Genomic DNA, 25,813 nt, shown 5'->3' with positions numbered 1-25,813 from the left:
ATATTAATGTTTTTTACTTTTATTTAATGGCAATAAAATTGTATTCACAGCTCCAAAATATTCATCTGAGTTCTGTGAGAAAGTAGGTACCTAGTAATTCCTGAACGAAAAATTATAAATGCTCCAAGTGCAAATACTAAATAGCAAACTATTGTCGTACTGAATATCTACTCCGTATTCGGTTTTTTGATTTCATGTTGTGTTTTTTATTTATTTTAACTTGATGATTTAAAAAAAATATACGCGTTTTCTTTTTCTAATGATAATAGAGCATAAATATTTAGATTTTAGATGTAGTTAAAAACATGTGTATGAAATGACTTATACGACAGGACGTGCTATAACAGTGTAATAATTAACTTTCTGATTCTTTTAATATGTTAAAATAATGGTTAATTAGTGTGGATAAAACAAAATGATGGCTTCAATGTCGACCGGCGGGCCCGGGGACCCGCATACACAGATGAATACCTATCGAAGCTATGTGACTATGCTAGCAGACCCCGGTGCCAAAGACGAGATAAAATTAAAAGCTGCCCAGGAGCTTAGTGAAAATTTTGAGGTACAATTTATAAATATATTAATGAACGTATTGTTTCTCAAATGCTGTTAAATCATTATCCTTAACATTATCCTTAACAATTTAAAAAAAAAATTGTTTTTGTCTGTCTAGGTTATTTTGAGTTCTCCCCAGTATCCACAGTTTTTGGATCATTCTTTAAAAATTTTTCTAAAAATATTGCAAGAAGGAGAACCACATTTTATAGCGGAGTACAATATACAGCAAGTAAGAAAACTTATACTTGAGATGATACATAGGCTTCCAATCAGTGAGACTTTGAGGCCATATGTAAAAAGCATACTTATACTTATGCTTAAATTGATGGAAATAGAAAATGAAGAAAATGTTCTTGTATGCTTAAAAATTTTCATGGAACTACATAAGCAATACAGACCTGCTTACACCACAGATGTTGATGTGAGTACCTTTAGTATCTACTTCAAATATTTTAATATCTACTATAAACATAACAATATAGTAAAAATATATAATATCAGTTTCTAAAAGTGAAATTTTTGGCATATGTTATTAATTTATTATTTATTTTAGATTCACAAGTTTCTGCAGTGGGTGAAGGGAATATACTCAGATTTGCCGAACCATTTGCCTAAAATATTTGAACCAAAACCAACAATCAGAGTTAAGGACTTATCTGAGGTCAATATAGACCAGCTTTTACAAGAAACTTACACAACAACCCCTATACACACTGAGAAGAAATTGTTGGATGGAAGTGTGGTCACTGTAAGTAATATAAAACATTTTATACTACCCTCAATTTAAAAATTATTTCTTTTAAATAGGTTATACACAAAAGTTATGTTTCAATCAATCATTGACCATGAAATAATAGTAACAGAAAAAAGAATCCCAAATGCTCATTTAGTAAGAAGAGATGTACAGATTAAGTTTTTTTTTAAATAACTACAACTATTCTACACTACAATCCCGTCTTTTCACATTACATTGGCATTATGCTGCTGAAGTATAATCAGACATAATACCATATTCTAGCCTCTCAGAAGTACCTCTGGGGTGGAGCTCTGCCCCTTAAGACCCTAATGTCAAGTTAACAACAATTAAAATTAATAATCATAATTTTTCAAGAAAGTTCAAGAAGTATATGATTTTTTCTTTTCTTATACCTATCTAAATTGTGAAAATTATTTTCAGTATAATCTTATACCAAGATCAGTATTATCTCTGAAAGTAATACAAGAGCTGCCAATTATAGTTGTTCTAATGTATCAATTATATAAACAAAATGTACATCAAGAGGTTAGCAACTTTATACCCTTGATTATGGAAACTATAACCTTGCAGCCAGCAACAACTCACAGGTGATGTTACTATAACATTTTGGAAACATTTTTTTTCTATTTGAAAAGATTTTTATTATTATGATATATTTATGTCGGTTGCAGGCAGTCATCGTCATTTAATAAGGAAGTGTTTGTGGATTTTATGGGAGCACAAATCAAAACATTGGCCTTTTTAGCATACATAATAAGAATATATCAAGATACAATTGCAAATCATGCTAATTTAATGGTTAAAGGAATAATTGGACTTTTGACATTATGTCCACCTGAAGTGGCACATCTGAGAAAAGAATTAGTAATTGCCACCCGCCATATTTTAGCTACCGATTTAAGACTAAGTAAGAACAATTCCCTAATATTATTTTAAAGACATTCAGTGGTTATATTATGACATAAACTATATATTGCAAGACAATATTTATTTATTTCTGTATATATTTTTTTATTATTGTATTAGTGAGATTTTACTGTTAATAAGTTAATCATTGGTCTTGTTTTAGAATTCGTTCCATATATGGAGCGTCTTTTTGACGAGGAAGTGTTACTTGGTGGAGGCTGGACGGTACATGAATCTTTGCGGCCTCTTGCTTATTCAACTTTGGCTGACTTAGTGCATCATGTTCGTCAACATTTACCTTTAACGGATCTTGCCATTGCAGCTCATTTATTTTCTAAAAATGTCCATGATGAATCCTTGCCCACCAGGTAAGAGATATATATACATTTTTTAATGTAAAATTATAACTTATAGATGAAATACAGAATACAGAACAACAAAGGATTTTAAAAAATTCATCTTTAATACATTTCTCATTTAGTAAAAATTTATGAATAAAATACAATATGAGTGAAAATGTTAATTACTGAAATTTGTTTATTTAAATGGCTAGCTATATTATATATTTTAAATTTACGTATTGTACTTTTAGCATCCAGACTATGTCGTGCAAGCTGTTACTAAACTTGGTTGACTGCATCCGTCAACGCTCTGACAGTGAAGCCGGTGCGCCGCAGGGAAGACACTTGCTCATGCGTATACTTGAAGTGTTTGTACTAAAGTTTAAAACAATATCTAAACTACAGTTACCTGCATTAATGGCTAAATGGTGATTATTGTATTTCAATACCTTGTAAATCTTGGTCGATTTTGTACTGAATAATTTAAGCACAGAGGATGTAAATGATTCAAAATTGAATGACGTTTTCATTTTAGCAAACAAAACACGCCTGCAACACCGAATGGGACAAATGGTACACCGAATCCGAGTACGCCTACAACCCCGGCTCCTAGTACATCGTCGGCGGAAGTTAAAGTTGAGGAAGAGAAACCTACACCGGATTTCTTAGATAGCATAAACAAGACTGAGGAAAAATCTAAAATTGGATTCCCAACATCTCAAATGACCAACCTCAATGTCGGAGATTACAGAACTCTCGTAAAAACGCTGGTCTGCGGTGTTAAAACTATCACATGGGGCTGTGCTTCATGTAAAGTAGGTGTCGTTTGATTATTTGTACCTATAACAACTATCTGCAGCTATAGAAGTATATAAATTATAGCATTCAATATATTATCAATATATAACTGATGTGTGGCATTGGTCTTCATGGTTTTCTCTGTACAGACAACAACCAACACGGAGGGTGCTGCAACAACGACTATAACTGGTCAGAAGCAGTTCAGTGCGCGGGAGACGTTGGTGTTCATCAGGTTGGTGCGATGGGGTTTACAATCTTTGGACATCTACACGCTGGCGGCACCACGAGCACCCGCCCAGCCACCCGCACAACCACACGTCCGCTCCAAGGAAGAGAAGGAAGTTCTAGAACATTTCAGTGGGGTTGTAAGTATCTGATGACTACTGTTATTGAGTAATTTGTATTTGATCCTTGTAAAGTAGGAAGTGGGTAAAAATAGTAGCAACAAAGTAGTGGCAGTAGAAAACTAGTTAGCTTGAAAATCTTAGAACAATTACAATAGAAAGTGTTGGTTAATGAATGAATTTAAATTATTTAAATCTGATTGCAAAATATTTGAAGTATTTACTATCTATGTCTTGTTTTCAGTTCTCCATGATGAACCCGCAAACGTTTCAAGAGATTTTCACTGCGACGATATCTCATATGGTTGAAAGAATTAACAAAAACCCTACTTTGCAAATTATTGCAAACACGTTTTTATCCAATCCGGCAACATCGCCAATATTCGCTACGGTGCTCGTAGAATATCTGTTAAAGAGAATGGAAGAAATGGGTACTAATATAGAGAGATCGAATTTATATCTAAGACTATTTAAGCTTGTTTTTGGTTCTGTTAGCTTGTTTCCTACTGAGAATGAACAAATGCTCCGCCCTCATTTACATAGTATAGTAAATAAAGCCATGGACTATGCCATGACAGCAAAAGAACCTTACAATTATTTCTTGCTTTTAAGAGCATTATTCCGTTCCATCGGTGGGGGTAGTCATGACTTGTTATACCAAGAATTCTTGCCATTGTTACCTAATTTGCTAGAAGGTTTGAACCGCCTGCAGAGTGGTCTACATAAACAACATATGAAAGACCTGTTTGTTGAGTTGTGCTTGACCGTGCCTGTGAGACTTAGCAGTCTTTTGCCTTATTTGCCAATGTTAATGGATCCTTTGGTATCTGCTCTAAATGGATCTCACACCTTAATTTCACAAGGTTTGCGAACCTTGGAACTATGTGTGGATAACTTACAACCTGACTTCTTGTATGAGCATATCCAGCCAGTTAGAGCAGACCTAATGCAAGCGCTTTGGAGGACGCTGCAGAATAATGAAGTTGCGCGAATAGCATTCAGAGTGCTAGGGAAGTTTGGCGGAGGAAATAGAAAAATGATGATTGAACCACAGAGGCTGGAGTACCGCGAAACGGACGCCCCTCCGCCTGCCGTCCAAGCATATTTCCAAGATCAACCAAAACCCATAGACTTCGAGGTAGATAAAGTTATAGAAACCGCATTTTCCGCGCTCAAGTCAAGCACAACAGATCCTTTTTACCGCCGTCAATGTTGGGAAGTCCTACGTTGTTATTTGGCTGCCTCTTTGAATCTTGACGACGACAAGGCAACTCTTCAAAAACTGTTCAATCATCCCAGTTTCCTGGAAGGCAAAATACCGGCACAAAACGGACCTTACTATAAATGTACTAACAGCATTGTTAGAAACACTCATCGTACTGCTCTTACGGGAATGTTTGTCGCCGCAGCTATTAAGGAATTACGACATCATGTTCTTCCCACTATGGTGTCTCTTGTTCGCCATTACACATTAGTTGCTATCGCCCAAGAAGCTGGGCCTTTTGCAGGTTCAGGTGGTCCTAAGGAAGGCCTCGATGCTTTAGTCCTAGTTGATGCTATAGCGGTAGTAATGGGCCATGAAGAGAAGGAACTATGCAAGCCAGGTCACTTGGCTTTAGTGTTAATGATCGAAACAGCTGCTACAGTTTTAGGAAGCAAAGAGCGCGCTTGCCGATTGCCATTAATGGAGTACTTAGCAGAGCGCATGTCTGCGCTATGTTATGAAAGGGCATGGTATGAAAAGCTAGGCGGATGTATTGCTGTAAAATTCATGTTTGAGAAAATGGCTCCGGAATGGGTGTACAAGCACGTGTTCACCTTTTTAAAGGCAGTATTATTTGTTATGATGGATCTTACCGGTGAAGTATCTTCGGGTGCCATCGATATGGCCACTGTTAACCTGGAGCGTTTGGTCCGTGTTTGTGTGACCGGCCCGGGCGGACAAGGCGTTGAACCGGAAGGGGAAGTAGCAGCGGCTAAAGCACGTGCTCTACACGATGTCTTACAGGAACTTGTCTTACAAGTCACAAGTCCTCATCTTCTTGTTAGGCAACAGGTAAATTTTGTTGCTACTTTAATTATCAGTAAGATTAATACATCATTTCTTCTATTCATATCTAATATTGTTCTAGGCGATGAAATCTTTGGAGTTGATTGCGGAATTGCAAAATAAGACGGTCACTGAAGTAATGGATCCACACAGAGAGGTGTTGGCTGACATTATACCACCTAAAAAACATTTACTTCGTCATCAACCAGCCAATGCGCAAATGGGACTTATGGACGGCACCACATTCTGTACGACCCTCAAACCGAGACTTTTCACTATCGGTATGTAAAGTTTAAACAAAATATTGTCAAAAAATCAATTAATCGATGAAGCTTTTGGCATGCCATTATTTTAAGAAACAAAATTTATTTAACGTGCTTTTATTTAAGTTAACAGTAAGTACTAATGGCATATCAGAATGATAAAAATAATAAGTTATTTACACAAGCAATTTGATTATGCAATAGAATTATAATATACGGACATCAGGAACTATAATTACATATTAATTTTTGTCACAGATTTGAACATTAACGAACACAAGGTATTCTTTCGTGAACTATTGTCCCTGTGCGAGGCGGAGGACGCTATGTTAGGCAAGCTGCCGTGCTATAAAGGCGTCAACCTCGTGCCTTTACGGACCTCCGCTTTACGAGCACTCGCCGCCTGTCATTATATTCAGGAGAAGCCTTGCCGGGAAAAGATATTCCAAGTGCTTTATAAGAGTCTCGAGAAGAATGACCAGGAATTACAACAGGTTAGTCAACACATATTATAAGACGAAAAATGTACACTTGAATATCCAAGATATACTGTTCTGGTGTAAAATTTGTACGAATATGCCAAAATTTTTGAAACTTTGAAAAAAAATGTACATTATATTACAAATGCAATTAAGGCTTACGCGATATTGATATGTAAGTTAATGAAGTACCATTTTTTTTAATACTAATGTGATGACATTACAGGCGGGATTCGAGTGTATGCAGAAATTCCTATCAGGTTTTCAAATCGACATGGAGATGGTGCATCCTGTGATGCGACCCTTGTTACTTACTCTGGGAGACCATCGCAACCTCAGTGTCAACGGAGCTAAACGATTATCCTTTCTGACTCAACTCTTCCCCTCGACTTTTAGTGAGAAGTTGTGTGAACAATTGCTGCAGTTGCTGAAGAAGCTCCTCGATTACTCCATCCAAACAAACAGAGGTGCGTGTGAATAATCGCCATATGTTATCAATTATATAATTGTTTGTATTTATGGACGTGTTATTTCTCAGGGGGCAATTTCTTACAAAGCGTGTCGAAGAATATGGAAAATGAACAGAAAATTATAATACTAATTGGCATTTTCCACCAAATACCCGCCGCGTCGCCACGTTTCATCGATGTGCTGTGTCGTCTTATCTTCCACACGGAGAAGTCGCTCATGATAGAAGCCGGCTCTCCCTTTAGAGAGCCGCTTGTAAAATTTTTGTTGCGGTATGTCAGACATATATTGTATATCGTCAAAGCCATAATGTTTAGTACGGCATACATTTTGAACAACACTTGTAGATTTTTAGGAACTGTAACTGACTGTGTTTATTCTTTTAGGTATCCTAAAGAGACCTTGGACTTTATAATGAGTGACAACAACATTAAAGATCAGCAATGGAGTCGTTTCCTCGTGTTTTTAGTGAAGCATTCAGAAGCGGGTCCCGCTTTCAGGGAAGCTCTACATACCACGAAAAAAGCTAGGCTAATGCAATTATTAGCGGCTAACAGCGGCGCGGCAGCTATACCACAAGCTGATAAAGCTGAAATGCAGTTCCAAGCTGTTAGGGTTATATCGCTGCTGATAAAGTATGACGATCAGTGGCTGTCAACGCAACACGATCTCATCGAGCTTTTGAAAAGAATATGGTGCAGCGATCAGTACCATGTAAGTTTACGATAATCTTACGTTATTAATAAAGCTAATAGTTTATGTACGGTAATGTATTTTTCCGTTTACAGGAAGTACATAAGAAAGTTGAAAATGTCGACTGCACCCACTGGAAGGAACCGAAGCTTATTGTTAAAATCCTGTTACACTACTTTTGTCATCATCCGTCCAACATTGATCTATTGTTCCAATTGTTGCGAGCATTGTGTGATAGATTCATACCAGATTTCCAAGTAGGTTATATATAATTTCATTATTTATAATTCTATGTATTTCAAAATATTATTAGAAGAGTCATTATTTATCTCTTTGATATATTAAAAATGTTTAAATATAAACTTGTTTGTAGTTTCTACGAGATTTCTTAGAGAACACAGTGGCACAGAATTACACGGTGGAATGGAAGCGATCGGCGTTCTTCCGCTTTGTGGAACACTTCGCTAGCGACGCCATGTCGCAGGAGTTGAAGGCGAAGGTTCTACAAATGATTCTAATACCGTGCTTCGCTGTTAGCTTCGACAAGGGACAGAAGATTGTGGGCGGCCCACCGGCGCCCTATCAGGACAATCCAGATAACGTCGTCTCGGTGTTCATCAATAACGTGAGTCTTTATTTTATTTTTATTGGCTTAATAGACAACAACAGTGTCATAAAAGGATATTCTATACTCATGGTTTTTAGATATTTTTTCAAACGACATCCTAGTATTTCTTTTTGCTCCTTAAAAATGCTCTCTAAATTATATAACATTTTGTTAAATGCTTTTTTAACAGTCACAAAACGTGACTTTAAAAAGAACATAATATATGTAATTATTAGAGAGAAGTAGGACGCTGCCTGCTAAACATTTATGTTAAATGTTAACAAAAGTTATTTTGAGACCACTGATTAAATGCTATATGAATTTCCATTTAATTAAAAAATAATAATTACAAAATATATGACACGAATTTCCTCAAGCAGGTGATCGACCCCGAGAATCCGTTCGCGTGTTCGGACGCGGTCCGTATTTCGCTTCTCCAGTTCGCGTGTCTTCTGCTGGAACAGGCCTCCCCACACATACACGACGCTAACAATAAGAAACAAGGCAACAAACTCCGCAGACTCATGACCTTCGCCTGGCCGTGTCTCCTGGCTAAGAACTACGTGGATCCCGCTACCAGGTACATAAACTGTTTCAGTACTTATAATAATAATCATTGTATGAAAACTTAACAAATCTGTTCGTTTCAGATATCACGGTCATCTCCTGTTAAGTCACATTATTGCCAAGTTTGCGATACACAAAAGGATTGTTTTGCAAGGTATTGCCGCTAATATTATTTGACGCACATAGTATATGTTGATATATTCGGTGTAAGTAATGAAATTTTTTTTTAGTTTTTCATAGTCTCCTCAAAGCGCACGCGGTGGAGGCGCGGGCAGTGGTCCGCGCTGCTCTGGAGATCCTCACACCAGCCATGCCTCAGCGGATGGAGGATGGTAACACTATGCTCACACACTGGACCAAGAAGATCATAGTAGAAGACGGACATTCAGTGCAACAACTTTTCCACATTTTGCAACTCGTTGTGCGCCATTATAAGGTGATATATTATTAGTGTAGCGTAAAATAGTTTAATTTTCCTTTTTCAGGAAAACTTGATGCTTAGATATTTTTTTAGAGGTTGTCATTTAAATTAAGCGGTCTTCACAGCTAACAATTAAAATACTTTTAATTTTAGACAATTGTTCCAAGTATTTTTATTTCAATAACGCGAAAGTTATTAGCTCTGGGGCATTGAGTCCAGATATCTCTGTTTCATACAACGGATAATACAATTTTATTATATAATAATTATTAACTTCAAATAATCCACTACCTGCAGGTGTACTACCCAGTGAGGCATGCTCTGGTGGGTCACATGGTAGCGGCTATGCAGCGGTTGGGCTTCTCAGCGACCGCCTCGCTCGAACACCGCCGTCTCGCTGTAGACCTGGCCGAGGTTGCTCTTAAGTGGGACCTTCAACGTATCAGGGATCACGCACCGCAAGACCATGTGGTTAGTCACTTTGCAGATAACTGGAATCCTGGATATTTCTCTAATTTTATAAACTCACAATAGTCATTTGCAAAGATATATATATATATATATATTGCTTGTAAGAATTTAACGTTAGCCTTCTATATCTGTAAAAAATGGCTAGATACCTTTTTGAGTGACCTTCCGATTTTGAGTATTTCTTTCATAAGTAAAAATATTTGTTAATATTTTAGGTCGCGACGTCCCCAAGCGGGGCCATGAAACGCGTGTCGTCGGACGAGAGCGGTAATGAAGCCCGCAAAGCGCTGAACACGGGCTGGGCCAGTCCGCAGGCGAGCGTGTCCAGGCTCGAGCCTGATGCAGCCAAGCCGCTTGACAGACAACACGTTGATGTCGTTGTCAATTTGCTGCTGAGGCTCGCTTGTCAGGTTAGCATTGTATGTTATTTTTTTCATTTATCTATTTTACTGACCAGTTCTTAAGTTACTAAAATCGAAAAATGCTCTTTAAAAATATTTTTGTACTTCCAACTCCCATATACATATATGTATTATGAATTATTATTAATGTAACATAAAGAAAACGGCAAACTCTTATATAGTTTACTAAAACCACGTATGTATAAATGGTACAGGTACCAATATTTTTAATATATATTATGTCTGTTTGTTGCTAACGGTTAATTTCTGATACGTCTGGACTTATTTTAACTGAATTTTCACAAAACGTTCATGTACTAAGGAGTACTAAATTCTAATTTATGACAGATTATTTAAGCTTTTATTAATATTTAAATAAAAAACTATTTCGCGCACAAGATGTCGCGGGCACAGCTAGTCGTTAGTGAAATCCAAGAAAATATTTTTTGGTAAACAATTTAAGGAATGATGTTTGTATGTAGGTAAACGAGGGTGGAGTGACGGGTGCCAGTGCGGTGGGAGCTGCGGGTGCGGGCGGGGCGGGGGGTTCCCCGGGCGAGCAACTGTCACGACGCTGCGTGCTACTGCTGCGAGCCGCGCTCAAGCCTGATGTGTGGCCACACCTCTGCGAGCCCAAACTGGCCTGGCTAGATAAAGTATGCAATATGACAAAATTCAATAAAACTATATATTTTATTTCTATTAAATAGTTTTGTGGGATATATTTTCTGAATAAAATAGTAGTTTTAAATACCGAAGTTTTAAAGTTTAGTACAATTAATACCAATACAAAATTCCTCAATTTAGAACGTTTATGAAAATGCGAATTAATTATGATCATTGTATAGGTATTTTCGACGGCGGACACGAATGCAGCGGCTTGTGCTAACGCATGCACAGCCCTTGAACTGCTAGTGTTCCTCCTTGGCGTGCTCCGACGAGAGCAGATCCTCGCCGCTCTGAAACCTCTACAACGCGGTCTGGCGGCGTGCGTCGCCTCTACTAACACCAAGATAGTGCGCCTCACACACAACCTACTCGCTAAACTCACTGCGCTGTTCCCAACTGAACCTTCGGGGGCCGCTCAAGCGTCAAAGGTAACTAACTGTACAAGTTTAAGGAAAACACACACCTAGGATGCCTTACTATATTAAATGTATGATTTTAGTATGAAGAGTTAGAAACGTTATACGCCAGCGTGAGCAAATACGCGTTCGAAGGCCTGGCGGCATATGAGAAGTCTGCCGGCGCTACTGGTGCGACCGCAAGTGGAGCTGCGAGTGGGGCAGCCGCTTTATTAGGACCTCTCATGATGTTGAAGGCCTGCTGTGCGTCTAGTCCGGGATATGTAGACCGCTTGCTATTACCTCTCATGAGGGTTCTACAGAGAATGGCTAGAGACCACGTCGCTCCAAACCCTGATGCAGCAACTTCAGATTTACTAGTACGTTAATAAATAAAAAGAATGTCTTAGGAAATTTCTAAATATGGTAATTTAAATGTATTTTTTTTTCAGATATTGGCCCTTGATCTCCTCAAAGCTAGGGTATCTGTGATGCCAGTTGAAACGAGGAAAACCTTTATTGGTACAATACTAGTGGGTCTCATTGAAAAAACTAACGATGCTAAGGTAAGACCAGTTCTATAAGAACTGTAATCAAGACATGCTACCAAGAAATGTGTTTCATGCTCATAAATTATTACTTTTTCTTGATAACTGATACATACATACATGACTAGGTAATGAAAGCCATTACCCGTATGGTTGAAGAATGGGTGAAATGGAAGGGCACGGGAGCTGGTGCTGCTCCGTCGTTGAGAGAAAAGTCTATACTGCTCGTGAAGCTCATGCAATACGTTGAGAAGCGCTTCCCCGACGACCTAGAGTTGAACGCACATTTTCTGGATCTCATTAACTATGTTTATCGGTATTTTAATATTTATATGACAGGTCAATATTTAGAACATAATATTGTTCTGTGAGTAATTTATATTTTTTTATCACAGGGATGAGCACCTAAAAATGACGGAATTGTCCATGAAGTTAGAACCGGCATTCTTGGCCGGGCTACGATGCCCGCAACCTCATATACGGGCTAAATTCTTTGAAGTGTATGACGGTAGCGTGCGGAAAAGGGTGTTCGACCGCCTGCTTTACATTATATGTTCTCAAAACTGGGAACACATTGGACAACATTTTTGGATTAAACAGTGCCTCGAGTTACTACTTGTTACATGTGTTTCTAGTGAGTAAAGATACGAATTCAATATATGTAAAACTTATTTGAAATTCATGATATAATAACATAATTTTAATATTTAGGCACACAAATAAGATTGTCCAATTCAAAATATCTGCTGCCAAACATAACCGCCGTGATCAACTGGGCGGATAGTGAAGAAAGAAAATCATTCGTAATATTCAGTAGCGTAAAAGAGGAATCAGTGGATGGATTCAGTGATTCCCTCGACCCGGACAAGGAGGACGTGTTGGATATGGATTTAGATTCGAGTTCGAATACAAAAGATGATTTGACCAAAAACGTTCCAAACAGGTAATGCATCACTTAAAACTTTACCTTAATCCAGGCTTTCCCAAAGTGGGCGATGGGCGCTGCAAGCCTAAAGGGGGTCGGTAAGTGACCCAGAAAAAGTGGGGGCGTTATGTAGAAGCCGGGGACTGATTTGTTATTTTATTAGGCTAGGATAAGTTATAATGATTTTTTTATGATAAATTTTAGTGATAAAATGGTCAGTAGATAAAATAAGTGTGGGTAACTCTGCCTTAATCGACCGAAACGTTTTCTTAATTAAATTATTTTTATTAGATTATATGATGGGAAATTCACCAAACGAATGCATTGCAGGCAACGCGCCCTGAATCAGATAGTTGGTAAGCAGTGTGAGTTCGTGGAGCTGGCTCGTCGTGTGCGCACAGAGCAGCTAGTGACTGCGGCTGCTCAGCTCGCGCATATGGACGACTCGCTGGCACATCACACTTGGCTCACTATGTTCCCGGCGCTGTGGGCGGCGTTAGACGACAGGCAGCTTGCGGTGTGTATCACTTCCTATGTATATTGTTTATAAGAACATAAATGATTATCAATAAAAATGCATATAATGTTTTCTTCATGGATCTACAGAATATATGATATAAAATAATAATGTATATATCAGAATATATAAAAATCTGTAGAATATTTCTCATATATATATATATATATATATATTTTAAAAAGCTTCAACACCGAACCATCTATAAATCAAATAGTATTGAGCTGAGTATAAAACTAATTTTGAAATAATAATTCAATAACTAAAATTATTTTTCAGACAATCATGAATGAAATAGTACCATTTATAATATCGGGAGTACATGTTATTCAAAGAGACCAACCATTGAGCGCGCTCAACACTTTCATAGAAGCACTCGCGAGATGCAATCCTCCAATCTCAATAAAGCCGTAAGTTCATTAACCCATGTGTTAAAGAAAAAGCTGTTCAGATTTTAAAATATATTATAATTTTTAACTATTTTAACAGACCGATGATGAAATATCTCGGAAAGACACACAATCTGTGGCACAGAATGACATTGAATTTGGAACAGATGGCCATTGATCAGGCTAGTGGTCGCGCGAATCGCGAAGCGTTGGACATTTTTGATTATGATGTTGAAAGTACAACACCCACCGTGAGTGATACTTTAATGTTTAAAATAAAGAAAGAGATCAATGAATAACTAATCGTTATTACGTAACTTCACAGGAAGTTCTAGACTCTTTGAGTGACATGTACGAACTATTACAAGAAGAGGACATGTGGTCTGGTTTGTGGCAAAAACACGCGCGGTACAGGGAGACCAATGTAGCTATAGCCTATGAACAGCAGGGCTTCTTCGAGCAGGCGCAGGTAGGTGGATATTAGTGATGTATGGTGATCAAACTTGTGTAAGTCTTTAATACTAATAATAATCTGCCTCTAGGCCGCGTACGACGTCGCTATGGCTAAACTTAAACAAGAATATTCAGCAAATCCGTCGTCTTATAATATGCATAAGGAATGTACTCTATGGACCCAACATTGGATCAAATGTGCCAAAGAGCTGAACCAGTGGGATTCGTTGCTGGAACTCGGTTTGACCAGAAATGTTCGTGATCCGTTCCTAATTTTGGAGAGTTCATGGAGAAATCCAAATTGGCCGACAATGAAGGATGCTCTCGCAGAAGTCGAGTATAATTGTCCAAAGGAATTAGGTAAAATAGCAATTTTCGATTGTATCAAAAAATTTACAATTGGAAATTTTATTAAAAATAACATAAAACCCTCATAGTTATTCTATATTGGTTTTTGCTGTATATGGATTTTTTTATATTTTATCGTTGTGCTGAATGTGGTATTGTCATGTAACCAGTTGGCTAGCATAAATCATATTAACGCATATTTCTTCTAAAGCTCTATCATAATTAGTTGTCATTACTGATATGTTGCCGTAAGTCATGGTAATGAATCGACAAATTTGGTAATGAAGTGTATGTCATATCAGCGTGGCTGGTGAACCTGTACCGCGGCTACCTGTGCATCTGTGCGGGCGGCGAGCAGCAGCTGAGCGGCGTGGAGCGGCACGCGGAGGCGGCGGCGGCTCAGTGCCTGCGGGAGTGGCGCCGCCTGCCGCGACTCGTTGCGCACGCGCATCTGCCGCTCCTGAGAGCCGCGCAACAGCTCATGGAGCTCAGCGAGGCCGCGCAGATACACACCGTCAGTTTATTAACATTTATGATTGTCTATCATTCTTGACCGCTTAAATATTTAGAATCTTCTATAACCGCTCTAACCGTATTGTGGTTAACTAGTTAACTATTTTGAAAAACATTATTTGTCTCTAAAATTTTCAATTGATTTGGTATTTTTTGTTGCGTAATTATCATACCTTCTTTTTCCTTAACAATGTTGAGATTTTACTGAATTAATTATATATGTGATCAAACTATAAAACAAAAAGCAAATTTGATAGCTTCCTGTTATAATTTTTGAATCAAGAAATAGTAACCGATTTTACATTTATTTGTATGAAAGGACACATATCTCTCCGAAAATAAATTACACACTTATATATATAATATATAGTTACATGAGTAATCTCAGATCATCCCTAATGATGGATATTTATTTATTGATATTTTTAATACATGAAATGTAAATGGCTTGCACAGGGTCTCCTTCATAGTCGGCCAACGTCGCTGCACGACATGAAGGCCATAGTGAAGACGTGGCGCAACCGCCTGCCCGTAGTAGCTGACCCGCTGTCTCACTGGGGCGCCATCTTTACTTGGCGACAACACCATTACCAGTTCATCGCCTCCCATTACGACTCCCAGACAGACCACGCCTCAAACCATAGTATGCTAGGAGTGCATGCCAGCGCTCAGGTAATCCATTATATCTATATCCTGTTTCACGTGACCGAGCATTCTTTGAAATCATTTTAATACCGAACATTTTTGCAGGCGATTATCCATTTTGCCAAAATAGCAAGGAAGCACAATTTATCTGGCGTCTGCCTTGATTCCTTGCACCGTATATACACCATCCCGAGCGTTCCAATAGTGGATTGCTTCCAGAAAATAAGACAGCAAGTCAAATGTCACATTCAGATGTCCTGGACGGAGGGCAAAGACGAGTTACAGGAAGGATTGGATATGATAGAGTCCACTAACTTTAAATACTTCACGAAGGAAATGACGGCAGAGTTTTACGCGTTTAAAGGACTGTTACTAGCTCAGTTAGGCCGCTCGGAGGATGCCAACAAAGCATTCGCCGCGGCGGTGCAGTTGCATGACACTCTGGTGAAAGCTTGGGCTCTATGGGGAGATTATTTAGAACAGATTTTCATCAGAGACCCGAGACAGACACAAGTCGGCGTCTCCGCCATGACATGCTTCTTACATGCCTGTAGACATCAGAATGAATCAAAATCAAGAAAATATTGTGCGAAGGTAATATTTAATTTAAGATAAGAAATAAAAGACATCAGTTCGATGTCTGCAACAACGAACCTCATTTTTATCAACTTATTTTTATCAGGTTCTTTGGATGTTAAGTTTTGACGATGAAAAGAATAGTCTAGCGGATGCACTGGATAAGTATTCTGTGGGTGTCCCGCCTGTGCAATGGTTGCCATGGATACCGCAATTGTTGGCTTGCCTCGTACAATATGACGGCAATGTTATATTAAACTTGTTGAGTCATGTAAGTTGAAAATATATCTTTGTAATCAATGAAACTAATTTTTATAACATAACGTATATTGTGATGGTTTGTTTGTCAGGTGGGACGGCTCTATCCCCAAGCAGTATACTTCCCCATCCGCACTCTGTATTTAACTTTGAAGATCGAGCAACGTGAAAGACACAAAAGCGCCGAAAACCTCGCCGCTAACCAACCGACCACCACCACAGCGAACACGGTTAACTCCTATTGTTGCTGTTAATAAAATACATCTATATGCAATATAATATACATAACATTCACGTTAGCGTGCATTTTGAAAGTCACTTTGTTTTTATCGCTAATAAGAGACAACCTTTTAGGGTGTAAAGACGGAAGGCGCGTCGACATCATCGGGATCGGGCGGCGAGGCGGGGCCGATTAAGGCGACGCTGCCGATGTGGCGTTGCTCCAAGATCATGCAGCTTCAGAGGGAAATACATCCCACCGTACTTTCCTCGCTAGAAGGCATCGTCGACCAGGTGACATTACATTAATTTTTCCAGTAAAAATTATGTATAATAGAAAAATACTTTTTTAACAATATTTTTTTTTAATGTTCCTTTGGCTGCTGTTTTTAAAATTATTTGGTAAATTATTCTCGTCGAACAGATGGTGTGGTTCCGTGAGAACTGGTACGAGGAGGTGCTCCGTCAGCTTCGTGCCGGTTTGGCCAAATGCCACGTGGTGGCATTCCATCACCGCGCCGCCGTGGCCGTGGCCACCGTCACGCCGCACACGCTCAATTTCATTAAGAAGGTTGTCTCTACCTTCGGCATAGGGATCGGCATCAGTGAGTATCGCTGTCGTTGAGGTTCCTGCGATGTGACATTAATTGTTTTTTTTTATTTCTGTAGTGACTGCAAGACGCATGTGTTATTATTATTTCTTCTACCTGTGGTTGGTTGGTGAAATGTTGCCTTGTTTGCTGCACTCTGTGATAAAACTCGAAATATGTTTTATTTAAATAAATGATATCGAAAAGAAAAGAGTTATCAACAAAAGGAACGGTTGTGAAGGTTTGGCGTCCGACAGTGATGATATGATATGGTTAAAAAAATGTCTAAAAGTTTCGTCAAAATTGAAAATTCCGATGTATTTTATATCCTATATTTGCACCGCTTTTGCGTTGTTCTACACGTTTGGAGGTCAATATGTAACTATAAATTGTAAAATAGGTAAGGTATTTTTATTATATTACAGAATGGAGTCGTTTAAAAATTTTCAGTCACAAAAATTTCATGTACAGATAAATAAGCATTAAACTTAGATATGTACATACATTGCTATCTAGAAAATTCGATAAAAAACTACATACATTTGAACAATTCACAGTTGTGTATCACCTTGCATGGCTAATAACTTTTTATATGTTTTTTTTTTATTTAATTTTCATCATATTATTTTTCAGATCTTCCTTGGGTAAAATGTTTTTTATTTATTTTATCTATGTTATTCGAAATTTGTAAATTCTTAGATAAGTGTCTATTAATTATTATGTATATTCATGTATTAATAAAAAAAAATATAATATTTTAATCTTATATTATATAATGAAAGCATTTCAAGTAGTGATGAGTATTGAATGTCACCTCACATATTGCACGATCACCTTGTCATGGTAAAGCCAAGCGAATCACATCCCAGCGAATATATGACGCAAATGCGATAGTCGGTTGACACACGCACTCATTTGTATGTCTACAGAGAGTGTTACAAGTATTGTAAGTGGTGCATTATCTTCAGCCGCCTCGGAGAGTTTGGCGCGGCGAGCGCAGGCCACGGTCCAGGACCCCGTGTTCCACAGGATGAAGACCCAGTTCACGGCCGACTTCGACTTCACACAACCCAACGCCATGAAGCTGCAGAATCTCATACAGAAGTTGCGCAAGTGGGTCAAGATACTCGAGGCTAAGACGAAAGTGTTGCCCAAGTGAGTACACATAAAAGTAATGTTTAAAATCAGTTCACCGCGAGTCTATTATATTTCAAAAGTATTTTTGATATTCGTATGAACAAATTTCTATTAATGCTACTTTATGCAGATCGTTCCTGATAGAAGAGAAGTGCAGATTCCTGTCCAACTTTAGCCTTAAGACGGCAGAAGTGGAGCTGCCAGGGGAATTCTTACTGCCGAAACACACTCACTACCACGTCAGAATCGCAAGATTTATGCCTAGAGTGGAGATTGTACAGAAGCATAACACATCAGCTCGAAGATTGTATATACGAGGTCATAACGGGAAAATATATCCTTACTTGGTAGTCAACGACTCCGGTCTGGGAGACGCTAGAAGAGAGGAACGCGTGCTCCAGTTGCTGCGGATGCTCAATCATTATCTCGGCAAACAGAAGGAAACGTCGAGAAGATTCCTTCACTTCACGGTACCCCGCGTCGTGTCGGTATCTCCGCAGATGCGTCTCGTAGAGGACAATCCCAGTTCGATATCACTACTTGATATATATCGAACTGAATGTGCCAATAGGTGAGGAAAAGAACTAGTTTATTACTTGTTAACTGAAAACAACGTAACGATATCATATTTTGGTACAGGGGCGTGGAGTATGACGCGCCGGTGGCTCGGTACTATGAACGACTGGCGGCCGTGCAGGCGCGAGGCTCGCAGGCCTCACATCAGGTGCTGCGGGACATCCTACGAGAGGTAAACGATATAAAATAATTGAAATAAATCACTCCTCAAGGTTTACGCGTTTACCTGAACGACTGCTAGGAAATAAACTCTGTAATATTTTTTCTCTTGTCCAGGTTCAAGCTACGATGGTTCCCCGCGGTCTGGTCCGCGAGTGGGCAGCTCGTACGTTCTCGTCGCCCACTGATTATTGGACCTTCCGCAAGATGGTGACGCTGCAGCTGTCTCTGGCCGCGTGCGCGGAGTATGTGCTCCACCTCACCAGACTCAACCCGGACATGCTGTACGTGCACCACGACTCCGGCCTGCTCAATGTGGCGTACTTCAAGTTCGACGTCGATGACACCACAGGTTGCCTGTTTATTCTTAGACTTACAGTTATCAACATGTACAGAGATGATTTTTATACCTTTATCTATTTTTTTTTTGTTGCATCTATAGATCATTTAGATGAAAACTATTCCAATTAATTTTTGTTTTGTTTTATATTTCTCATATACATTTATCGATCGCAGATAACAGTGTAGATAATAATACATTCCTCTTATATATATTCCTACGCTACAAAATGCAGGCTCCCTTAAAATTATTTTCGATATAAATATAAAAAAAACCTTAAACAAAAGGTACATTTTTAATTTTTATACAATTGAAAATAAAAACAAATAACTGCCAGTTATATAAATCGAAACAGACATTATAAAATATGTCTTCAGAAGTTGTTATTTGACATTATTAAATGCAAACAAGAATGGTAGACGAATCCCGTGCGACACATGCTGTCATAATAAATTATTAACCAATTTTTATTTTAAAAACATTATTTTATGGCTCGCTCTTAACAGCCGGCTGCCTTGCACAAACCGGACAGCTTTTATGATACGCAGAGAGCTTCGTTAAAAAATTAACAAGTTTCGATTTCCGCAATTTATAAGCGAACTTGTTTTATGACATTGAGGTATAAAAATGACGATACAACAATTACCGATCGTAAAATTCGCCGATGTAGACGACTGCGTCGTTTAGCTCATGCAAATGAGGATCCCACTGTGAAGCGGATTCGTTACTCGCTTGCACTTTATTGTGCCTTTTTTAATACTCACATTTGATCTAGGCGAGCTGGATGGTAACCGACCTGTGCCGTTCCGTCTAACTCCTAACATCTCTGAGCTGGTGACTCACATCGGCATCACGGGTCCTCTGACAGCCTCCGTCATAGCCGTAGCCCGCTGTCTGGTGACACCGAATTTCAAGGTGAACAAATAAGCTTCACAATAACCCGCCGCTGCCATCAGTCATCATATCATTCAAAATCACACACATTGTAAACGGAAATAATCATTATAACGATGTCACAGATACAATCGATCCTGCGCACCATACTTCGAGACGAAATGGTCACCGGTTACAGGAAGCGGCTGGAAGATAAATCCGGTTTGCCGACGGCTGGAACATCGGCCGAGAATAAACCCATGGAGATAGACAACGAGACCATCATAAACATGGTCACCAAAGCCGTTACTGTTATTATGAACAGACTGAACTCGCTGGCCCTCTTCGACGGCCCGGACAGTAAGGTGGCCACTCTGGTGACGGCAGCCAACAGTCATGACAATCTCTGCAGGATGGACCCCGCGTGGCATCCGTGGCTGTAGACCACACACATACATTATAGAAGAAACAACATTGTCCGTACATAGAGAATTCAAGTTGATTCACTTAATTAAACATTTTTTTTTTCATACTCAATATATGAATTTATAATATACAAAAATGTACAATCTCTATTTACTTAAAACTGATGGTTTAAGTGTCAAGAGATTGTACGTTCTTTGAAACTTTCGGCCATCAATTCGTAAATGTCACACGTGCAAATCTGTTACGAGTGTGATATATTTTCTTGGTACAATATGTGACCTCATTAGTTTAGTCACGAATGTGGGGATCTCATTGAATTCTCTATTCCGAAGCTAACTCAATTAGTTATAAGAACAGTTTTAATTTTGTTAAGTATAACAATGTTTACCTTTTTTTTATCATTATTGACGGGTATGTGAAAGTGCGTCACCAATATTGCATGAAACGACTGAATTGTATTGTTTAAATGTGTTTAAATTTACGTAACTGTGATTTTTATTAGATTAAAGCCTGTACCCACTGCATTAGTCAATTTTAATTTCTTCTGTTACTGTGATGGCTAAACTCACCTCTACCAAAAACAACTATTTCCCCGTATGACATTTCCATATGGAATTTAATTCAAAGATAAGTATAAAGAAATCGAAATCAATAACTTTATGGTTCAATTGAGTTTCTTTAAATTAAAGATCTAGAAAAAGACAACAAATCTTGTTTATTGACACACATGTTCTGGTTTTTTATAGCCATATTGATATTTTATTATACAAGATGACTTAAGATCCCTCGGATTACTTGATGGTAAATAATTATGGTTGCCTGTGATTAAACTTTAGATGATATCATTAGGGGAGAATATGTGGGGACTATAAGTAACATGACTTGATTGACGGTAGGTACTGGGACATTTGGCGTTCTAATTATAGACCAAAAGGACGTGGGTACTGCGCGCCAAAATTTTTGACTGTTGTGCTATTGTGCTTAAGTCAGCCTATATGTGAACTTCGGCAGTTGCTCTCGGATAGACTCTACCTACTATATTTTAAATAATATTATTGTTTTTATACTGAAGTTAAATCTGTAGTATAACGAAAACAATAAGATTTTAAATTTCGTTAAGCAACAATCCAATCATCGAGCGTCGTTTATTACAGATTGCGTCGTTCTAAATGTTAAGGGTCTGTAGCTGCTTAAAGAATTACAACAGCTTGCATTTGCTAGCTGCAGATAGTGAGTGAAAGTCCCGGCAACACGGGTAACAAGTCGCCTGCACTCTGCAATCTAGCTCCATCTCTAGATAGTAAAACTGATTTCATCACGCTAACAATGGGAAAGAAAGTGCTCTAATTGCAAGATAATGCAGGAACTGCTTGTTTCCTCGATGCGCAACGACGCTTCAGTGTGTGAGGATTTACTAGCAGTTGTTATTATTGACTTATATTATAATCTGCAAGCCATAGTTTTTTTTTACAACAATAGTAACGGTTGAACGATGCTGGAAATAATTTTACAACTAATTAAGATAAATAAAATAGTAAGACATTGTCTTTAAACCTTAACATAACACGTTTAAATAAAAGTAGATATGAAGAGGAAATAAAAATCAGGGCTATTTATGAATGTTGTACTTTTATGGATAATTATCTTTTAGCAAAAATTTTGTGATTGTAAGGACGTGGTAAGATGTAGGCGTATACTATGGCACCGGCGGCGGTAGAGACGAACAGCATCTCGTTGCTATGAGGACCGGGCGCGTGCGGCGTGCGGCGGCGCGGCGGCGGCCACGTCGAGCGAGCGAGCTCCCTCCCCCTCCCCGCCGCCGCCAGAGGAAGGAGGGACGAGGGAGAGAGCGATCACTCGCCGGCCGCCGCTCAGTATTCTCCGCGGCGTCGTTCTTGACGTTTGTGATTTGCGGTTCTGACCTCTCTCCGTCAGTGACCGACCTCTGGCACCCGGTCGCTTATGACATTCGAAAACCCCGCCCCGAGCATTTTTCCGAATTACGATCCGATCAGTGAGGAGAGTTCGGCGGCGGTTCCTGGTCGGTGGTCCCACTCGCGTTTATTTATGTTGTCGTTTTGGTGTGGTGAATATTTGTGCCGTACGGACGATAACCGGATTATCTGTGCGTCCGAGGTGGTGCAAATTTACACTCAGCGGCAACTTTTCTCCCAAGGTGAGTCGTAATTGAATTTGTTTTGCAAAATGTTTTCTATGTGTACTGGAAGTACTGCCGTCGCGACGTGGCGGCCGTCTAGCGACACGCTCTGGAACGTCAGAGAAGAACAGATCCCCGGCAATGTTGACCATCTTATTTTTATCGTATAAAATTCTCTACTCTTTTACTTTATTTTTTCTGGTAAAGAACAACAAAAGAAAATTCTTTATTGCTGTTATGACGTCATCTAAAACCGGACATGATTCATGGAAAGTCCAAGATAGAATTCGCTCAATTTCGAAATGATCCGGCTATTGGATTCTTATTAGTATGATGAGTCCTATCCCAATATTCCATATGGTGGACGGAAACGAATGAACAAGAAAACATGGAGGAGAGCGGGCGTCGGCGCGGGGAGGTGCGCAGCCGGTCAAGCGACCGCATTCCATATGGGATGCCGGACTATACGCAATGTCAGTGTGACTTGATGTTCGTCGCCACTCCCGTATCTACCTACCGTTGCACGCATTATTGTCTGCAAAATTCATCTCGATTTTAAATTGTTCAGGAAAGGTTCATGTTCAGTTAACAGTGGGCGTTGATTGACATGACGGCGCAGGTCCCCTGTCATACCTACATGGTTTTGATAACTAATTAATACCGTCGATTCCGGCAGAATGTACATCCAATACTAACAATTCCATCGATGGCTATTCAGTTAGATTTTATCATACCATGGGAAATGTTCTGACCAAATTATGTTTTGCTAGCTCTAATAGCTTACATTTACTGAGTTTATGTCTTGCGATTGTAAACAAAGTAACGTGGAATATATACGATGTGTTACATCTCGTTAACATTGAAGTATAATTTTTATCCGCCCATTTGTTTTACTCATATATTTAAAACTTTTATGGTTCTGCGATAAGTTCATAATTCATAAAATTATAGTAGTAATATAATGTGATTAGTATTTGTATCTAATTACCATTTAAATATTATCACACAAGTCCGGGTGTCGGGTCAAATTTACACAATCTCGGTAACCTTTTATCTCATTTCATATAAACGAGTTCCTTTGGAATTTCGGGGAATTGTTCTTGTAATCGCATTGTTTTTGTACAATTTGATAACTATAACGCTTTATGTCCTCCGACCACAAAAGAAACCTCGTTTAAAAATGGTTAATCAAATTTCTTTAATATAAATGTATCAATGGGATATAATAAGATCAAATCTCATGTACTTACATAATGACACATAACATTTTTTTTTTAAATGAAACTAATCTTAGATCTTAGATCTAATTTTTACGTACTTATTGGAACGTGGCTAACACATTTATTTTATTAATATTTTAACCACCATATAATATTTTTATTTAGTGGTTATTAAAAAATACCAACCTATAAAAAATATTTATAGAATGAAGGTGTATATATATTGTAAAAGTACATGTATAAATTTTTTTTTTATCAACGAATTAATAGAAAATTTAATTAACTGTAGTTTAGTTATATATGTATTATCATTATTTATTCCTTTATTAAGTATCAAAGCAAATAAAAAAAATATCTTAATTTATAGTACACTATCATGCTACTATAAAATTAATGTATTAAAGTCAGTGGGAAATTTATTACAAAACAAATGCTGTGACGAAATCATAATGAATATGTTTTATGTCTCGACTCTCATAATATTTTTTATTTTCGGTATCGTCTATGTTATGAAGCCAAGAGATAATAAATTTCGTAATTTAAAAGTTGACAAAACGAAATATCATAATTTGTGAACATTGTAATTTTAGTAACATTTATTAGTATTAATATATTGATGTAACCCTTCCATGCCTTTAATAATCTAGGCTCTGAGTGTGATGTAATTGTATTTTATAATCGAATTCCGCGGAATACCACCTCTCTCCGACAGAGCGGTGCGGGCGCACAGATATTTTATAATGTTTTTTATAATCTGTGCTACATACATTTTACATTAAGATTTTGCAAGATAATAGTTTCTTGGATTGCATTTACACTAATATATATTTTAATGTTATCGTTTAAAGTAAATATTTGTAATGTTTTTCATATTTTTCACATTAAGCCAGATCAGACTTTATGGAGAATCGGTATAAGTTATTCCCTTAAAAAAAGATTGATGCAAGATTCAGTTGTGTCAGTTAAAGTATGGGAACTCGGTAACGGTTTTCATGTTTGCAGAAGCCCGATTGCACTAGCGCGTGTACTCTCACAGGTATACACACAGACACATGCGTTTACTCCGGCGCGGACGTTGAACCGAGCTCTCAAGGAATTTCTCTGCAGTCGTTAGAAGAAAGCCTTGAGGGTTGTTACAGTTGACCCTTCACAGCAACGAAGCCCTCTTTATTTTACTTTGTATTTTGTACGATATTTATGATTTTAATTTTTATATATCTCAAGCTTGATACTTAATTTTTTATTTCATTATTTGGTGATACCGGGCGTAGCGAAATTGGTGAGGTTCGAGTTATTAATTTGAAAGATATAAGTGTTAAGTATATATGTGTGCTAGGCTTGGAAGACACTAATATATGTTACAAAGACAAGAATATAGTAGATTTTTTTTATTAGTTTTGACTATTTATAAATAGACAAGAGGCTTCTTTTCTATAGAGAGTTCATAAACAATTCGTCCGTTTTTCAAAAGCTTCCTTAGGTACACTTTACGCAATTAGAATATATTAATAAAATGTTATATAAATAAAAACGGACAAAATATTAAAAGTACACAGCCTGAGTTTTCAATTTTTGGCTAAATTGTATCAAATCATCCATAGCGTTATTTTTTCTTCGTATTGGTTGCAATTCTTTTATTTTATATACATAATGAAATTAATTACAAATCACCAGTCTGAGTTCCCACCAGGTCGTCTTAGGTCGTTCCACATATCAGATTATGTGTGAAGTTTCTTCCGTATCTTCTCAGCG

At 38.1% G+C, this 25,813-nt stretch overlaps 2 protein-coding genes across 3 annotated transcripts in view; both read left to right on the top strand.

The window, feature by feature from the left end:
- The first annotated feature begins 105 nt into the window (after positions 1-105).
- LOC116779447 (transcription-associated protein 1) lies at positions 106-21,207 on the top strand. Of its 2 annotated transcripts, none has more exons than XM_061529260.1 (47): positions 106-562; positions 674-979; positions 1,112-1,306; positions 1,736-1,902; positions 1,987-2,222; positions 2,385-2,589; positions 2,814-2,990; positions 3,098-3,377; positions 3,510-3,728; positions 3,952-5,763; positions 5,840-6,038; positions 6,279-6,514; positions 6,726-6,966; positions 7,038-7,239; positions 7,354-7,681; positions 7,756-7,917; positions 8,034-8,285; positions 8,648-8,847; positions 8,918-8,988; positions 9,065-9,270; positions 9,553-9,726; positions 9,942-10,136; positions 10,610-10,783; positions 10,976-11,224; positions 11,296-11,571; positions 11,644-11,757; positions 11,868-12,055; positions 12,135-12,373; positions 12,451-12,682; positions 12,995-13,181; positions 13,461-13,591; positions 13,671-13,821; positions 13,896-14,039; positions 14,113-14,383; positions 14,674-14,885; positions 15,341-15,556; positions 15,635-16,123; positions 16,212-16,376; positions 16,456-16,593; positions 16,718-16,876; positions 17,007-17,187; positions 18,141-18,327; positions 18,440-18,880; positions 18,949-19,057; positions 19,162-19,396; positions 20,160-20,299; positions 20,404-21,207. In XM_061529260.1, exons 1-47 carry the CDS (start codon positions 416-418, stop codon positions 20,698-20,700), a joined length of 11,535 nt encoding a protein of 3,844 aa, XP_061385244.1. In that variant the 5' UTR covers positions 106-415; the 3' UTR covers positions 20,701-21,207. The 2 variants fall into 2 exon arrangements, with proteins under 2 accessions (XP_061385244.1, XP_061385232.1); XM_061529248.1 differs by having other exon boundaries at positions 9,942-10,145.
- Positions 21,208-22,545: 1,338 nt separating this feature from the next.
- LOC116779870 (fibronectin type-III domain-containing protein 3a-like) overlaps positions 22,546-25,813 on the top strand; it is a 33,729-nt gene continuing 30,461 nt past the window's right edge. Inside the window, exon 1 of the mRNA XM_061522280.1 lies at positions 22,546-22,859. The gene's annotated coding sequence lies outside the window, so the exon portion shown is untranslated. The remainder of the gene's footprint in view (positions 22,860-25,813) is intronic.

The sequence above is a fragment of the Danaus plexippus genome, chromosome 2 (genome assembly GCF_018135715.1).
Source record: "Danaus plexippus chromosome 2, MEX_DaPlex, whole genome shotgun sequence".
Lineage (NCBI taxonomy): Eukaryota > Metazoa > Arthropoda > Insecta > Lepidoptera > Nymphalidae > Danaus > Danaus plexippus.
This window is presented reverse-complemented; position numbering and strand designations above follow the sequence as displayed.